Raw genomic sequence first — 19,484 nt, 5'->3', positions numbered from 1 at the left:
ACAAACCCATTTCATGTGCTGTTATATTCTAAAATTCACAAACCCATTTCATGTGCTGTTATATTCTAAATAGATATGCTTTTTATATTCTTAATAAAGTACATTTCAATCTGATAAGACAATATTTTGCATATGTAGAAAGATACATCTTTAAAATAAAAGAAGTATTTTTATTTAAATGTTACCCCATTTCCTTTCGTAGGAACTATTGATTACAAGCTAACACATGTAAAAATGCCCTGGTGCTTTTTATTTTAAAGTCAAGCTGTTGGGAGAAGAGATGACTTTCAGCATGAAAATGATAAGAGAAAGGAAATGTGCCACTAAATTCTAGACCCATCCCTTCTTTTACCATTCTTAAATTGCCCTCTAAAAGGTTCTCACTCCCTGTTTCAAAGTTATTTTAGAAAAAGTCCCCAAGGCACTGTACCACATATTAACATATAATGTGTACTTTGAACCTTGTATCCTCCAAGGCAGGATTTTTTTTTCTGGGAAAAGAGGTGGCGGAACTCTCAAGAGGGAAATGGGGAAGAAACACACGGGTTTCTTTGAAATAATATTATTTTCAAGCACTATTGTTGAGTATTTTCAAGAGGTGCCAGAACTCTGTTCCACCATGTTCCCCCTGAAAAAAAAGCACTGCTCCAAGATAAATTCTTAGTGGATCACACTGTGTTCAAGCCACAGGGGCAATTTACAATACAGAATCATTCCTTGCTTTTTACTACTGATATACATATGAATTTTCATCACTTTGTGTTTCCAAAGTGCTAATCAAGTGCATCCCTGCCATTTTTCTTTCTATGGAAGTTTTTATGTTTCTCTGGTATTGAACGCATTCATGCAGAAGGTTATATTAATTTGTTTTATAACTATTATCATGTTGAATTTGCAGGATAAGCTAGAGACACCTTTGTTTACATTGGTGTTGGCCTAACTGCAGCTCCTGCCATTTCTGCTTTTCAGATCCTGGGTCTGGCTTTTCCATCACAGAAGGCCCCAGCAATGTAACAGCACTTGCTGGTACAGAGGCCCGTTTTAACTGTACGGTGACAGAGGGATGGCAAATTTTGATATGGCTTTTCGAAGGACAGCCTGTACTGTCTGTTACTTATCCTGGAAAAGCAATAATAACAGATAAGAGCTACAGTCAACAAGGGTACAACAAAAGTACTGAGTTTACCTCAGAGCTGACGATCCACAATGTTCAGCTAAATAATTCTGGAAGAATAGAATGCAGCCTCCAGACTGTGAGTGGCAATCAGTATGCATTTCTTTCTGTTCAAGGTGTGTATATCTTTTTCATCATCATTCATTTTGTGCATTTTTTTAGGCTTATAGCAAGAATAGTGCGTGTTCCATGTTGATATTACTTGCCCTTTTTTCTATACTGTTCTCTCAGAACTCTTTAAGTAATACATTTACTGTAGCATAAATTTTTGTGGACCACAGATATGCTCAAAGTGAATTCTCAGTTGGCAGACATCTCTCTCTCTCTCTCTCTCTCTCTCTCTCTCTCTCTCTCACACACACACACACACACACACACACACACACACACACACACACACACTAGGGTTGCCAACTTGCCAGCCTCCAGGTAGTTACAACACCATGCAAGTCCGGGAATATATATTCAATGAGAAACAGTATGTTAATATCAAAAAAATTTTATATACTCATGCAAAGTGCAAAGTGCAAATAAATAATCAATGTGAAGAATAAATACAATTTTATAAATAGATAAATAAATAGTCAAAATTCTGTCCGAGTCCGAGTCTTTTTTCACAAGAATTCATCTTCCAATTAGGAGCTTCTCAAGCATATGAATGGAGAACAATGCGGTGGCTTCCAGTCCAATATTAGATGGAATATGAGTGTGCCGACGGGCTTATGCGTGCATATTAAAACATTCCTGTTTCGTATCTCATACTTCTTCCAGGGCACAAATTAATTGGACTGGAATAAAAAATATAATTTTACAATATATAAAAATTAAAAATACAAATAAAGCATTTTACAATTACAGTACTCACTGGTCACCACTATCGCAGTTCCCTTATGTTCTTCATCAAGCCATATGCATTAGAATTTGCAAATGGACAGTCACATACCAATTAACAAGCCCCCATAAATACATTCCCTGAAAACAGCCCGTGGTTCCCTTAAAGGGCCGTATACCTCACATATTTCTCAGTAGCAGTTGCACAGGTGGAGCTTTACATCAAAAAACAAAAACAGAAGGAGACAATTATGTTACAGAATGCAATAAAGTGACAATACACATTCAATAAAAATGTTTGTGATGTCAGTGTTGTCAAGTCACCCCTAAGTACCCAAAAAGCAAGAATAATCAATTTCATTATTAAGCCCCCTGGGGGTTAAACTTCCAAGCTTGAAAATCCATTTCATTTCTAGTTGTAATAATCTCAGTATTGGATATGCTCAGGGGCGCCCCATCATCTTGGGGAGTAATTCTGTACTTGAACCCTTATCGAGATTCCTGGACCATTTCGTGCAACCCTTGGTCTTCCTATTTAAAGGACACGATGCAATTAATTGCTCTAATTGAATCACTAGAAATCCCATGTTCAGCCTACTTGATGACACTTGATGTCACCGCCCTCTACACCTCAATTCTCCATGAAGGGGCCAGAACGGTGGTGGAGGAAGCATTGTTAACTAGATCTGATCAGCGCCCATCTACCCCGTTCCTCCTCAATATAGTAGATGTTATATTAGAGCACAATTATTTCAAATTTGATGACATATATTACTATCAAATAAAAGGGGTGGCGATGGGTTGTTCCACTGCCCCAAGTATCGCTACCCTTTTATGGCCCAGCTGGAGAGTGAGTACATTCTGAATAATGATGCTAATCCTTTTCGAGGACACATCCTTTTTTATCGGTGGTACATAGATGATGTGGTCACGATTTTGGACACCATAGACGTAGCAGAGGAGTTTGGACAATGGATTAACACTATCAGTGTTGACATTAAATTTACTTGGCAGGGGAGCGCAGAATGTATAAATTATTTAGATGTTACCATCTACAGAAAAGGCGACAGAAAACTAGAGGTGCGTCCCTTTAAAAAGATTACTGACAGATGTTCCTATCTCCATTTTACCTCTTTTCACCCTAGAAGATTAAAATACAATATCCCAGTTGGTCAATTCCTTAGACTGAAACGCAACTCATCTAGGGAGGAGGACTTTCATTACAATAGTAATCTCCTAAGCAGCACCTTTATTTGCAGTGGTTATCCACAAACTGCCATCAATTTGGCGAGAAATAGGGCAGTAAGAACGCTGCGGGAAGCATTATTGACATTGAGATGCCGCGAGGCTACTAAACAAATCAAGTGGGCCATAGATTATACGGCTCTGTCTACCCCCATTTGCAATATCATACACAAACACTGGCATTTGATTAATCATATTGCTGGGTGCGAAGAGAGCCCTGCCATCGGCTTTCGCCGCACCCGCTGTCTTAAAGAGATACTGACCAAGTCGGAATTTAAACATAATAAGCTTGCTAATATTACAGCTAGAACCCCGACGGGTCATTTTTCCTGTGGGGACTGTAATACTTGCTCATTTATGGTGAAATTAGAGGAGATAGTACCTAGGAGTTTGGGATGCCCCAGTGGTTTTTCTACCTGTAAAACACCATATGTGATATATGTGGTTCGGTGCAGTTGTCCCCTATATTATGTAGGTAGCACTACCCGTGCTCTTAAAACCAGGATACAAGAGCACATATCAAGAATTAGGCATAGGATTAGTGAGGCACCCATGGTTTCTCACTACTGGGAATGCCATCATAATATGAATGAATTAAAAATCTCAGTATTGGATATGCTCAGGGGACCCCCTACTGTCTATAGCCCAAAGAAATTATTACAACTAGAAATGAAATGGATTTTCAAGCTTGGAAGTTTAACCCCCAGGGGGCTTAATAATGAAATTGATTATTCTTGCTTTTTGGGTACTTAGGGGTGACTTGACAACACTGACATCACAAACATTTTTATTGAATGTGTATTGTCACTTTATTGCATTCTGTAACATAATTGTCTCCTTCTGTTTTTGTTTTTTGATGTAAAGCTCCACCTGTGCAACTGCTACTGAGAAATATGTGAGGTATACGGCCCTTTAAGGGAACCACGGGCTGTTTTCAGGGAATGTATTTATGGGGGCTTGTTAATTGGTATGTGACTGTCCATTTGCAAATTCTAATGCATATGGCTTGATGAAGAACATAAGGGAACTGCGATAGTGGTGACCAGTGAGTACTGTAATTGTAAAATGCTTTATTTGTATTTTTAATTTTTATATATTGTAAAATTATATTTTTTATTCCAGTCCAATTAATTTGTGCCCTGGAAGAAGTATGAGATACGAAACAGGAATGTTTTAATATGCACGCATAAGCCCGTCGGCACACTCATATTCCATCTAATATTGGACTGGAAGCCACCGCATTGTTCTCCATTCATATGCTTGAGAAGCTCCTAATTGGAAGATGAATTCTTGTGAAAAAAGACTCGGACTCGGACAGAATTTTGACTATTTATTTATCTATTTATAAAATTGTATTTATTCTTCACATTGATTATTTATTTGCACTTTGCACTTTGCATGAGTATATAAAATTTTTTTGATATTAACATACTGTTTCTCATTGAATATATATTCCCGGACTTGCATGGTGTTGTAACTTGGACTATCCGGGCATTTCCCATCGTTTCTGTTGTTGAGCCTCCAGGTAGTGGCTGGAGATCCCCCGGAATTACAACTGGTCTCCAGGCCACAGAGATCAGTTCACCTGGAGAAAATGGCTACTTTGGGGGTGGACTCTATGGAATTATGCCATGTCAAGGTCCTTTCCCTCCCCAAACCCCACTTTCTCCAGGTTTCTCCAGGTTTCACCCTCCCAGATCTCCAGGAATTTCCCAACTTGGAGCTGGCAATCCTAACACACACACACACACGCTCACACACACATGTATAGAGCAAAATAATTAAATAATAGTGCCAAAAAGATCACAACATGGAAGGGCTTGCAGTAGGTCTGTGACATTCTATGTATCACAGGACCTGATAATGCTACCATTAGCTGTCCTCACTTACAGAGAACCCCATTGATTTAGAATGGCTACTCACCAACAAAATTGGGCCTCCAAATAGAGACACAAATTTTGGCATAAACCCAAAAGATCATTCTGTGCCTATATCTATTCAAGCAAGACTGATCAGACCCTAATGTCAGTGGCTAAATTACCTGTTCGTTTTCCAATTTGAAATGTACCATCACCTGCCAAAATTGCTGCCTCCTTTCTTTATCAGATGAAATGGTCACTCTCTGGGCAAGAAGATAAATGGACACATTGCACAGCCAAAATGGCAGCACTCAAAAGCTATCGAAAAACTATTTCAGTCTCTCTGGACAATTTGCAGCTAATTTCAAAGTAGCCATTCTTCAGCAAAATTACTTCAAAGGAATTTTGTGTGAAAATTTGCTGTGTGAAATTTGCTGACCTTGAATTTGATTCAATTCAGCCTGAATTCAAAACATGATTGCACTCTTCTCTAGGTCAAACTAGAAGTGCAGATTTTTAAAGAGTTGGGTCCATGTTCCCAGGACCCAACTCGGGTTCCCTGCAGACACACAGCAGCTAATAAAAGGAGAGCCCAAATGGCTTCAGAACGTCACCACGGGGGGAGGAAGGGCTCCTGCCTCCCCCTGAACTGTTTTCCAAAATAGAAAGTGTGTGTGTGTCTCTGTGGAGTGTTCTGTGCATGTGGAACAGTAAAAATAGGGAAATCCCCCTCTCCCCTGCTATTTTTGTCATGGGGAAACGGCTTGGGGTGGGGTGGGGGAGATAGGAGCTCTTCTTTCCCTTGTGATGGTGTTCTGAGGCTGTTTGTGCTTTCCTTTTTTAAAACAGCCATTCTCAACTGTTGTGTGGCAGCAGAGAACCTGAGTTGGGTCTGGGGAATCCAGGCTTAAGTCTTTAAAAACCTGCATGGTCAAGTTTGACCCTCAGTTCACAGAAGTTGATGGACTTGAAAGGGTATTATAACCCTGCTTAAGATAGCAATGATAGTTAATTAGATAGTATTATCACCAATTACTGTTGATGTGAGTAGGTCAGAAAGAACATGTATTTGGCTCTGCATGGAAAAGTCATACACACACATACACACACCGCTGCCTTCTAAATATCATGGCCCTTTAAGCTCACTTAAAATTGCTCATTTATATATATAAGGCAGATAACAACTAACATGAGTAGGGTATTGTAAAACAAAATATACATCAAACATCAGCAACGATGCTGCTATACAAAAATAGCTATAAAATTTCATCATGACAAGAGTGAAAATTTCAAGCATAAGTGTAAAATCAGTAGTTGAGTTACAATGCAGCAGAAAGATTTTAAGAGCAGCAAAACTCAGTTTCAAGAAACACATCATTAGGAGGAACAAAAGCCAGATTGAACAGTTTTGAGTCAGCAAGAAGCCTGTAGAAAGGCACAACTTTCCTAAACAGCAGCTGCAAAGGTGCCTCATGAACTTCTTCAGGCAGACCCTTCTACGGGGCTGTGACAACTATGGGGAAAGTGGGCACCATATGGTGGGAAGGGAAAATGCAAGGCATGCAGAATTTCTTAAAATGCTATTTTATTTATTTAGAAAAAAATTATATCACATCTCCAGGCAGCTGCCCAAGGCAGCTTAAAAATAAAAATAAAAATAAATAAAAATAAAAAATTAAAGATACTAATTAAAAACTAGCATAAAATCCTAGCCTAGCATAAAAACATAGACGATAAAAATATTGACAGCTTAAAACAACAGCTTCCAGACTAAAATATGGTTTTTAAAAAATCAGCCCCTTAATGAAAAGCCTGGGTGAAGAGAATGGTTTTGGCCTGGCACATAAAAGAAAGTAATGTAGGTTCCAGGCAAGCCTCAAGAGGAAGGCCATTCTACGAGCAAGGTGCCATTACTGAAAAAGCCTTGTCTCTGGTTGCTACTCACCTCATCTCTGAAGGCAGGGGCACAGACCGCTGGGATGGTGAGGCAGATCTTAACTGGTGGGCTGGACAGTATGGGATGAGGTGGTCCTTCAAATACCTTGACCCACATTCCACTCTTTTTCCTTTTATTTATTAGGAGCAGGAGTCAATTTACAACAAGCATTCTTGTTCAGTATCTGACTCTAGGGTCGATCCAACATCAGAAGTATGCAGTTTGTAATAATGCAGTTGTTTGGCTAAAGCTTTGGCCTGAGGGGCCATTAATGGATACACGTGAGGTTGTTTAGTAATCACCCTCGACCCCATAGTTACAAGAGCAGGGAGACACTGTAACAGGCAACAAATTGGAATTAAACATGCTAAAAACCCAATTCTGTATTGGACAAAGAGACTGAGCCATCCAGTAGGCAGCCAGGACCATAATGAGGCCCACCAGGAAGACAGCAGATCTTGCTTAAAATCAGAAGCTAGGTTATGTAAATTGTTCAATTGCACAGATATTTTTTGTGAATTATCAGATACATTAAAACAACGCATATTCTTAACAGATTCACAACCTTGATGGTGCAACAACAGCAAATAATCAATGGCAGCGTGATTGTCCAAAACAGCCTGTCTGAGCTCTATGAGCACAGCATTCAGGGCAGCAATTGCAATAGAAGTTGCGTTTATTGTCTTTGCCAGGCTGCAAGCTATTTTGCTAAGAGTTCGATGGTTCACAATGATGAGCGCTGGAACGCCGACCAGAGAGGCTGCAAGGGCCACGGCCTCTGCATCACTTAGGAGATTCACTGTAGAGTCACAGCTGGAATCTAGCATAGCAGCTCGGTGTCTTCGAGTGGGGGTTAACAAGTCTTCGTTGGTGGGGAGTATAACAGTAAGATGACTTAAGCAATAAACAGTATCAGACAAATTGGCAGGAATATAGTTGAAGGTTCGGGAACCAAAAGAGAAAAACCACCCAGGAGGCAAACTAATATAAGCAAAGGCAGAAGTTACATTTTCAACAGTGGAACAATTAATAACATTTGGTCCAACTGACAAACAGTGAGGCTTTTTGGGGTTGGTTGAGCAATTCACAATGCGTGTGCACGTAGTCTGGTTAGCAACGCTATTAGAAGCTATAAAAGGAGTATACAATGACACAGCATCAGAAGGTAATTGATAAGAAATCTTTCCCCAATCATACATTTGCTGGTACCCAATTTGTGTTCGGTCTATAAACATCTTAAGGTTAGTATCATTCAACAGATAGGACAAGGGGGTACATACTGGGATTAAACAAGAAGCTAAAAGCATGTGCATATCAGTGGATTCTTTCAGACAAAAGGAGGAAACGTTAACCTGCTTTGCGAGACGTTCCCAAAGATTATATTGCAGGCGGTCAGGCAAGGAATTTGTCTGGACAGGGGTCAGAAAACAAAACAGCACACACAGAATGAGAAGTGAATTGGCAGTCTGAGCTTGCTCCAGGCTGACCTTTTCCATCTTGGGCACCGGGTTGGTTGCCACTTGATGCCACGCCATGAGCAGGATGCGCACACTTTGTAGGAACCCACAAAGGACCTGTAGGGGTAAGAAAAGAAGCAAACCCCTCGACCCCAGGTTATTAAAGGCATGGTTCCTGGGGTTTGAGAGAAAGTTAATTGATTCAAAGTAAAAAGAACTTTATGGACTTGCTGTGTAACGTTTGCTAAATTGGGGGTTCTATATTTCCCCTGTTTCAATTGTTTTTGCAACAGGGTTTTGAAGGAACGATTAGCCCATTCAACAAAAGCTTGGCCAGTGGAGTTATAGGGAAGGCCATGAGAAAGACAAATATTCCATTGATCACAAAATTGTTGAAAGGTAAAAGAACAGTAAAGGCAACTAATTAGTTTGCAGACATAGGCCGTTTCCACACACATTGAATAATGCACTTTCAATGCACTTTAGTTATCCTTTAGAAGTGGATTTTTTGTTCCACACATGGAAAATCAGTTACAAATGTGCACTAAAGCGTATTGAAAGTGGATTATTTAACGTGTGTGGAAACGGCCATAGTGTGAATCAGAGATAAGATTGAAGAGATCGAAGGAAACTAGGTGCTGATTGTAGGAGAGAAAAGCGGTGATCTTTAGGCAAAGGAAAGAGGATGTCTCCCACAAAGTCAGCAAGAACAATTTGAAACTGCAGGGAAGTACGCAGGAGGTGATTGAAATCATGTTTAGGAAAAGGCATAGTGATAGACAGCAAATCATGACCAGTGCGCATTTTGCAGTAGTAAGTAAGGAAAACAATGGGCTCAAAAGACTGGTAGGTAAAGAAAAATAAGGTCTCACCCAATTAAGGGTGCCTAGGAGTTGCTGCAAAGCTGCAAGGGTGAGGGGCTTTCTTGTTCAAGTTGGGCTGGTAGGTGTCGATTGTACACCTCCACCCCCAGGAGCCTGACATTCTGCTGCAAAATGACCAGGGTTGTCGCAGTTAAAACATCCCCCCCCTGGCCTCACACCCTGGCGGAGAGCGGCAGCAAGCAGAGAGGCTTGATGTGAGGAAGTTCCTTGGCAAGCTCTAATCATTTCTGCCAACTCCGGGTTTTTCCCCAGACCTGTGATAACCCTTCAGCATTCAGAGGTAGCATTCTCTTTAGCTAATCTAATCAACAGCTCCTCTCGGGCTTCAGCATTATCAACTTGACGCTTAAGGGCTTCCTGCAGGCGATTAACAAAGTCTGTGTAAGGCTCAGCGGCTTTTTGGTGAATGCTGGAAAAGGTTTGCGAGGGTTTGCCAGAAGATGGGACACGCTGAAAAGCGCGAAAGGCACAATTAGAAGAAACCTCCAGAGTGGCAGCAGGTAAAATTATCTGATGATTGGTGTCACTAAAATTTCCTGCCCCATAGAGTTGCTCAGCAGTGTAAGCTCCGCCAGAATTGTCGCCTCTTAGTACACACTGCTGGTGGAATTCACTTTCCCAAACCACATATTGTGCAGGAGTTAGAAGCATGCGAATCGTGGTTTTCCAATCCTCTGGAACTAGGGTATGATTATGCATAACAGCCTCAAGCATGCCTTGCATATAACTGCTCTGCAATCCCATGTCCCGAATAGCTTTTCTTAACTCAGTAAGAACAGGATAAGAGAGAGGCTTATACTCCACAATCCGGCGGCCCTGATCATCAACCTAATCAGTAAAATGAACTGGGCAGATAGCAAGCATTTCAGTTAATTCTGCCACATCCTTGGATTTTGCCTGCCTGAGTTCCCATTCCAGTACCTCCCTTACAAGACCCCCTGGGACTCCTCCAGCGGAAGGTGGAGGATTAAAATCTTTACTGGGGGCCGCAGAAGGTTGTGGAGGGGAGGGGGAGCTGAGCGGTGCTGGAGGAAGCAACGGCACATCAACATACTTTGATGGGCATTCCTTAGACAACTGAGCAGTGGGAATGGGTGTAAACTTCTCCACTGAATGCCTGCATTGGTGCCAGGTATACAACAACTCTACCTTAGCTCGTGGCGGGGCATGAAGAACCCAGCCGATTTTCTCCCAGTCCTTGAGGCAGAGAAAATCCTCCTCAGGGTACAAAGGGCACAGCTTATTAAGCTCCTGAAACAAGGAGTGAAGTTGACTAGAAGTCACGGACCCGCCAAACTTCTGAACCAGGAACTGGAGTTCCTCTATATGCCTGCACTGGGCATGTGAAAATTGTCCTCCCATACTCACCAATGAAGGGGTCACTGAGACAGCGACGAAGGAGTGCACTCACGGGGCCTATGCCAGGCGTTGATGAGCGGAGTCCCTGCTTCGCGGCGCCACTTGTAGGAATGACACGACACAGGGTTGAAGATTCTGAACACCCATCTCCCCCATTTGGGCAGTCGTGCTTTATTTAACATAGCAGGCATACAGCAAGAAACAATGGCTGAGGAAATAGATGTTTGTCCTTTGCTAATCCCTTGCTAATCAGTTACAGACAGAGACAGGGAAACTGCACATAGCAGAGAGAAACTTTTGCATTGTTAAGCATTTATGAGTATGAGGGGAGCAGAGTGACCTTTGATCAGGGTAGGTATGCCTATCCGCTGACCCACAGTACTCCTTGTGTCAACAGTACTGTCAATCATTTTTAGAGAATGCATTCAGGAATATGTTATCTGCTTACATAAATTTGCCCCAAAGTGACAAATGTTTGAGCAATATAAACATAAATTGCATCATTTAAAACTGACAATAAAAAATCTATAGTATATGGATCTATGTTTGGAAAGATATACGAGTGTGAGTGCAATGTATTAGTACTACTTTTTCTTAAGAATTGGGGATTTTTTTCTGTCTGAAATTATCTATGGGATGTTACTTGAACATGATATTAGAGATGCTGAAAAAATTACTGAAATTAATCTCAATTTGGGAAAAAAGTAACAATATTTTAATGCAATTTCATAACTGAGTATAACAAACCAGAACTATGAATGCTGTAAAATAAATTATTCTGAAGGAAGAAAACCGTCTTTTCTCCAACAGTTAATGGATCTTTGGATATCAAAGATCACAACTTGACAGTAAGAATGAACCAAACAATTGAGATAGTTTGTGAAGCTGTTGGATGGGACCCTGCTCCACACATTACCTGGATGGTAAATAATATTTCAGTAGATAATTCATATTACATTACCAACCAGAGTCAAGGATCTAACAGCTTATACAATGAAGACAGCATCTTGACCCTGACTCCAGTGATCAATTCTACTGTGATTTGCTTAGCTGCCATACTTGCCCTAACTAAACCTCAGTCTGCAACTATGACTCTTGTTGTGTATCCTCCTCCAAGTAAGTGAATATTCTTACCTATGCCCTTCTTGCTTCACTTTCAAAACTTTATATTTATTTTCATACAATCTGGCATGTACAAATATAAGGGACAGAACCTGGGTTCCAGGTTATTGTGAGAATGCTTGAAAGGCGTCCATAAAATCTGATCAATATCATAGGGACTTCTGCATGTTATGATGCTGACTAGAGATGGGCACGAACAGAAAAAAAACCCAAACATGATGTTCGTTGTTCGTTGTCATCCACGAACAGGGACTCACGAACAACCATGAACATGGCCTTGCTCATGAACATGTTTGTGGTTGGCAGTTTGTGGGGGCCAGCAGGCTCTCCTCCAGCCATCGTCCAAGTTTGGTCAAGATCCCTACTGCAACACTCCCAGAAACCCTACCTGAGCAGGCAGCAGGAAAGGTACTAATAGTAAATAATAGCTTGGCCCCAGAGCCTGGCAGCAGCCCTGGAACCTGAAGAGGTTGATCCATATCCCACCACACACAAAGAAAATTCAAGCTCCAATGCACTCTTCCTGCCTCTCTATCAAAATGCCAACAGCAGCTGTCTCTCCCTCTCCACTGTCTGCAAAGACTAGTCAGAGCTGGGAGCCCCCCTTCCCCATGGTCTTTGCTCTCTTGTAACAAATTTGGAGCGCCACACTTGGAAGAAATACCTGCCTATTAAGCTAAATTGGGCTTAGATTGGGATTTCCAGGGCAACAGCAGGAGTTCAGATAGAGTTCAGACAATCCCTGCCTATGTTGCCAAGGGAATTGATTGCAGGTGCCAGACTGTATGGCTTGACGAACAGCAACAAACAAGGTTTGCAACAACCACCTGTTTGTTTAGAATGGGGCCTCACAAATAGCTTGTTCTCGAACAGCAGATTGGGCTATTCGTGGCTTTTTTTTTTGTATTGCTGTTCGTGCCCATCTCTAATGTTGACTACAGAATGGTTCAGTGCACCCATGGCCAATCTGGTAATGTGTAACACCAGTGCATGTGGGCTAAGATGGCAAATAGTGTCAAAACACTGTCTCCTTTTTTCTGTAAATTAATGTGCCTGCTCTTCTGAAATTTTGGATGGCTGTGAGTAGGAGATTGGCAGGGCAATCCTAAACAGAATTATACCATTTTAAGTCTATTGGCTCCAATGGACTTTGAAGGGTATCTCTTTAGGTTTGTGCTGTAATTCACTCTGTAAAGCAAAGCAACCATAACCAGCTGATCTCACCATTGATCCATATTTAGGAGCTTTCTATGATTTGTGGAATTATGTTAATGGGTTTAGTTGTTTCTTGCTTCTAGACAAGGAGGCATTTTTGTCAAGTCATATTTGAGTATTTCTATGATAGTATGGGTGGCTAATTGCCTCTTGTGTCAATGGAAATTTGATTTTTTTGAATGCACTGAGAAAGCACCTCAGTTAGTGGAACAGATCTATGGGATCCCACCACTTATAACTTGAAATCTGTTGTCAGTTAACTTAGAGATAGTTGTGCTGTTTGCTTTGCTTTGTATTGCTTTCTTTGTATTTGTGTTGCTGTTGTTAGTAAAGCAAATAGGCCTCTCTCAAAACATATACTGAATTAAGACTAATGTAGATTCAAATTATAAGAGACAATTCTTTGTCAGTCTTCAAAATGACAAGTACAGTTCAAGCAAAACAGAAGTGGTTTCAAGTGGCTCTATATGTGCAGAGATGGCTGTTGACAGTAACTTTTGGTTGGACTGGAACTCAAGGCTGAACTTTTCTTTTTTGGTGATGGTCGGACAGGTGCAAAGAAGAAAGACCGCTTGTGCTTTTAGCTGATCAAACATCAATAAAAATGAAAAAGAATTTATTATAACATCTGTTTCTGGATAGGATTTTAGTTAATTATGGAAGCAGTTAAGTGGATCAGAACCACAAAATTGGTTTGAAATAGAGGAGAAATTCCAGAAGCTACCTTATACTAGGTGGGATCCAGCCAGATTTTTCACTTAATCTCACCCAGTTCTCTTCCTTACTCCAGCCCCTTTTGCACACAGTTTTTGTCTATGTAGGTCCTATGATTCCTGGCATAACCTTTTGAGTGATCAAAGGGATCCCTTCTCTCTTTCTTACTAGAAGAAGAGCTGGCTGGATCCAACCCACTGAGTAGAACCATTGGTCAATCGAGCTTGGTATTGTCTACTCTGGCAACAGCTGTCTAGGGTCTCAGGTATAGGTTTTTTATATCACTATTTCCTGATACTTTAACTGGAAATGCCAAAGATTGAACCAGTGACCTTACACATGCAAATACTGAATCTGTATTGAAAGATGCTCCAAATAATCAACCACTTCTGAATCCATCAAGTGTGCGACCAATTCTGGAGTAGCATCAATAGCTGCAACTGATAATTCAAAACCCTGAGCATGTTATGTGAATTTCAATGGTATACTCCTGCAGAGGTGAGGGGGTCTCTACTGTCTTTTGCTGATCGTAGCATCTGTTGTATTTTTTGGGTGGGTCTGAATACTGCTTGAAGGTTATGCTTTTTCATAGGCTTTCCCATCTGATCAGTAATTCCTCTGCAGGAGTATACCGTATACCCTGCAGCTGTGGACAAGTTTACATTGGGACCACAAAGCGTAGCATCCCGACAAGAATAAAAGAACATGAAAGACACTGCAGACTTGGACAACCTGAAAAATCAGCAGTGGCTGAACATAGCCTAACTCAAACAGGGCACAGTATCTTATTCCAGGACACCAAAATACTGGACAACACTTCCAACTACTTTGTCAGACTGCACAGGGAAGCCATTGAAATTCACAAGCATAAGCAAAACTTCAACAGGAAAGAAGAAACCTTAAGAATGAACAGAGCATGGTTTCCAGTTCTGAAAAACACCAGGCTAACAAAACACTCTATACTCGACAATAGCCCTGCAGAGAAGATTAGCACATCAAGCACCAATCCATATGCAAAAGAACCTCCTCAGGATACAGTGACGCCTCCCACCATTAGCATTCCACACCCTGGGAAACTCTTACAGGATGACTCAGCTCAACCCCACCCCTCCTGAGTAGATATAAATGACCTGCCAACATCTTTTCCACACTGTGACACTGAGAGATCTCTGTCTTTTGGTGCTACACCTCTGAAGATGCCAGCCACAGCTGCTGGCGAAACGTCAGGAACTACAATGCCAAGACCACGGCAATACAGCCCGGAAAACCCACAACAACCATCGTTCTCTGGCCGTGAAAGCCTTCGACAATACAATTCTTATACTCATTGTATGAGTCCACTTAACCCTTTAGGTCAGGGGTGCTCAACACAGTTTTCAGCCTGCAAGCACTTTTGGAATTCTGACAATTAGATAGGATGCCTTTTGAAATTAATATATTGTTTATATTTTCATGCATTGACACAAAATAAATATGCATACTGAGTGAGTTTAAGGACCCCTCATCTGGCAGGGTCTATCTGCATTTTGCAGGTATCTGATTCACATATGCTAAAAGAAAAATAAATAATGCTTTTTCTCCTGGCTATATAAGCCCTTCTCTCAGTCATTCTTAACCTGCACTAACATGACAGTGCGTGCTGGAGGGCATGTATACTGTAAGAAAGAGATTCCAGTTATATTTTGATAGAAACATAAATGGCTTTTGAAAAGTGAACAAACTTTGATGTACTGATATTATCAACTTCAACCTTAATTATAAAAGTATGTTAAAACTGGGAAGATCTGATGATTTCAATAAATGTTCCAGTTAGGTGCATTAAGCATTTCAGCCCAGTCATATTTCTTCAGAATTGTCCTACTACGTTTTTAGAATATTACTCCACTATTTGCACCTGTAAAGTGCCTTAAGTAAAACCACTGTCAGCATTCTACCATAAACATAAAAAACTCCAAAAGCTCTGCCTGGCTTCACCCACTTTCTAAAACCACTTGGCAGGTGCCAAGAAAGGTTCTAGTGGACATCAGGAAAAGTGGCTGTCGGTGCCATGGTGCTCAAGGGCACTATGTTGGTGTCCCCTCTTATAGGTCTACAAAGAGACTAGATTGTCATGAGTAGAAGTGGGCACGAATTGCAAAACGAAGCAAAAAATGCACAAACCAGGCTGATTCGTCGTTTGTGAAAACGTGGTTTGTGGGGCTGTGTTTTCTACGAACGCCATGACTTTTTAATAAAAAAATCAGTGACTAAGCAAACCAGATCCATCAGGAAGTCTGTGGGGAAATGAATGAATCCTCTCATTCAGATTTTTCTTAGTGATACTGAAGTAACCTTCTTTAGTTGTTATGGTGACATGAGGTAACTTAGAACCAAGAAAAACTAGATGCCACAATTATAATTGCTATATACTTACAGATTATCCAACACCATTCTTTATTTTCTCCAGCAACAAATAAGCTGTCATGGCTGTGGAACAAACTGTTTTTAATCATTAAGATGAAGAAAATTATCCCTTACTCTTTCATTCATACATGCAGAATTTCCAGGCAACTGTTCAGATTGTTTACTACTGCCAGTTCACTAACCTGTTTTTGGGGGGGTTAGGGTATGAAGAGTTTGTTATATTTATTATTTAATATACTTTGTGCATAGGGATCAAGTGAGTACCTATCCTCCTTGGGTGAAGAAAGAAAGAAAGAACGAATGAACGAATGAACGAACGAACGATTTATGAGTGTATGCGTGTACATGTGTGAAACCACATTGATTCACACAGTGTGGAAAATATTTAAAAAGTAGAGGCATACATACACTGCCTTGTTTCTACACTGCTTTGTTTTTAAGGTGATTTTAATTTGGTTTTGTTCCTTTGTATCACATAGTTCTAGTACATTATGAAAGGCATATTTGTTACACTTTCATTAATTCATCAATAATCCCCTTTCTAATATAAATCACTAATTCTCCCTGGAGCTGCTTGGCATTATTGTACTTAAAAGTAATTTAATTCATTTTGCATTTTGGCAGTCTGCTCTTAATTTTTTGGACGGGTTCAAATATTTGAACTGCCAACTGTTTAATGTGTAACTAAGATCCCTAACCCCTAGTGGGAGATGGTAACCTGCTCATAGCAACCCAACAAAGTAATAAGTCTATTTTTCTAAGAATCTGCTCCATGGTTCATTAGAGGATGACACCACTGGGGAAAAATATCAAAACTGTTACTGTGTGTTAGTTTTGTTTTCTATGAAGGATGGAAATGGGAACCCCACTATCAGATACATTCTGAGGCATTCTGAGGAGGCATTTTTGTCAAGTCATATTTGAGTATTTCTATGATAGTATGGGTGGCTAATTGCCTCTTGTGTCAATGGAAATTTGATTTTTTTGAATGCACTGAGAAAGCACCTCAGTTAGTGGAACAGATCTATGGGATCCCACCACTTATAACTTGAAATCTGTTGTCAGTTAACTTAGAGATAGTTGTGCTGTTTGCTTTGCTTTGTATTGCTTTCTTTGTATTTGTGTTGCTGTTGTTAGTAAAGCAAATAGGCCTCTCTCAAAACATATACTGAATTAAGACTAATGTAGATTCAAATTATAAGAGACAATTCTTTGTCAGTCTTCAAAATGACAAGTACAGTTCAAGCAAAACAGAAGTGGTTTCAAGTGGCTCTATATGTGCAGAGATGGCTGTTGACAGTAACTTTTGGTTGGACTGGAACTCAAGGCTGAACTTTTCTTTTTTGGTGATGGTCGGACAGGTGCAAAGAAGAAAGACCGCTTGTGCTTTTAGCTGATCAAACATCAATAAAAATGAAAAAGAATTTATTATAACATCTGTTTCTGGATAGGATTTTAGTTAATTATGGAAGCAGTTAAGTGGATCAGAACCACAAAATTGGTTTGAAATAGAGGAGAAATTCCAGAAGCTACCTTATACTAGGTGGGATCCAGCCAGATTTTTCACTTAATCTCACCCAGTTCTCTTCCTTACTCCAGCCCCTTTTGCACACAGTTTTTGTCTATGTAGGTCCTATGATTCCTGGCATAACCTTTTGAGTGATCAAAGGGATCCCTTCTCTCTTTCTTACTAGAAGAAGAGCTGGCTGGATCCAACCCACTGAGTAGAACCATTGGTCAATCGAGCTTGGTATTGTCTACTCTGGCAACAGCTGTCTAGGGTCTCAGGTATAGGTTTTTTATATCACTATTTCCTGATACTTTAACTGGAAATGCCAAAGATTGAACCAGTGACCTTACACATGCAAATACTGAATCTGTATTGAAAGATGCTCCAAATAATCAACCACTTCTGAATCCATCAAGTGTGCGACCAATTCTGGAGTAGCATCAATAGCTGCAACTGATAATTCAAAACCCTGAGCATGTTATGTGAATTTCAATGGTATACTCCTGCAGAGGTGAGGGGGTCTCTACTGTCTTTTGCTGATCGTAGCATCTGTTGTATTTTTTGGGTGGGTCTGAATACTGCTTGAAGGTTATGCTTTTTCATAGGCTTTCCCATCTGATCAGTAATTCCTCTGCAGGAGTATACCGTATACCCTGCAGCTGTGGACAAGTTTACATTGGGACCACAAAGCGTAGCATCCCGACAAGAATAAAAGAACATGAAAGACACTGCAGACTTGGACAACCTGAAAAATCAGCAGTGGCTGAACATAGCCTAACTCAAACAGGGCACAGTATCTTATTCCAGGACACCAAAATACTGGACAACACTTCCAACTACTTTGTCAGACTGCACAGGGAAGCCATTGAAATTCACAAGCATAAGCAAAACTTCAACAGGAAAGAAGAAACCTTAAGAATGAACAGAGCATGGTTTCCAGTTCTGAAAAACACCAGGCTAACAAAACACTCTATACTCGACAATAGCCCTGCAGAGAAGATTAGCACATCAAGCACCAATCCATATGCAAAAGAACCTCCTCAGGATACAGTGAAGCCTCCCACCATTAGCATTCCACACCCTGGGAAACTCTTACAGGATGACTCAGCTCAACCCCACCCCTCCTGAGTAGATATAAATGACCTGCCAACATCTTTTCCACACTGTGACACTGAGAGATCTCTGTCTTTTGGTGCTACACCTCTGAAGATGCCAGCCACAGCTGCTGGCGAAACGTCAGGAACTACAATGCCAAGACCACGGCAATACAGCCCGGAAAACCCACAACAACCATCGTTCTCTGGCCGTGAAAGCCTTCGACAATACAATTCTTATACTCATTGTATGAGTCCACTTAACCCTTTAGGTCAGGGGTGCTCAACACAGTTTTCAGCCTGCAAGCACTTTTGGAATTCTGACAATTAGATAGGATGCCTTTTGAAATTAATATATTGTTTATATTTTCATGCATTGACACAAAATAAATATGCATACTGAGTGAGTTTAAGGACCCCTCATCTGGCAGGGTCTATCTGCATTTTGCAGGTATCTGATTCACATATGCTAAAAGAAAAATAAATAATGCTTTTTCTCCTGGCTATATAAGCCCTTCTCTCAGTCATTCTTAACCTGCACTAACATGACAGTGCGTGCTGGAGGGCATGTATACTGTAAGAAAGAGATTCCAGTTATATTTTGATAGAAACATAAATGGCTTTTGAAAAGTGAACAAACTTTGATGTACTGATATTATCAACTTCAACCTTAATTATAAA

General features: G+C 40.6%; 1 protein-coding gene across 5 annotated transcripts in view; it reads left to right on the top strand.

Moving 5' to 3' along the window:
* Nucleotides 1–19,484, top strand: part of IGSF5 (immunoglobulin superfamily member 5) — an 84,694-nt gene that overhangs the window by 6,635 nt on the left and 58,575 nt on the right. For 3 of the 5 annotated variants that reach the window (XM_054973639.1, XM_054973637.1, XM_054973635.1), the window contains exons 3-4: nucleotides 970–1,290; nucleotides 11,556–11,861. In XM_054973639.1, coding sequence (XP_054829614.1) covers nucleotides 970–1,290; nucleotides 11,556–11,861 — 627 coding nt within the window. The remainder of the gene's footprint in view (nucleotides 1–969; nucleotides 1,291–11,555; nucleotides 11,862–19,484) is intronic. The other 2 variants (XM_054973640.1, XM_054973638.1) reach the window with 1 other exon arrangement.

The sequence above is a fragment of the Eublepharis macularius genome, chromosome 3, assembly GCF_028583425.1.
Source record: "Eublepharis macularius isolate TG4126 chromosome 3, MPM_Emac_v1.0, whole genome shotgun sequence".
Classification (NCBI taxonomy): Eukaryota; Metazoa; Chordata; class Lepidosauria; order Squamata; family Eublepharidae; genus Eublepharis; species Eublepharis macularius.
This window is presented reverse-complemented; position numbering and strand designations above follow the sequence as displayed.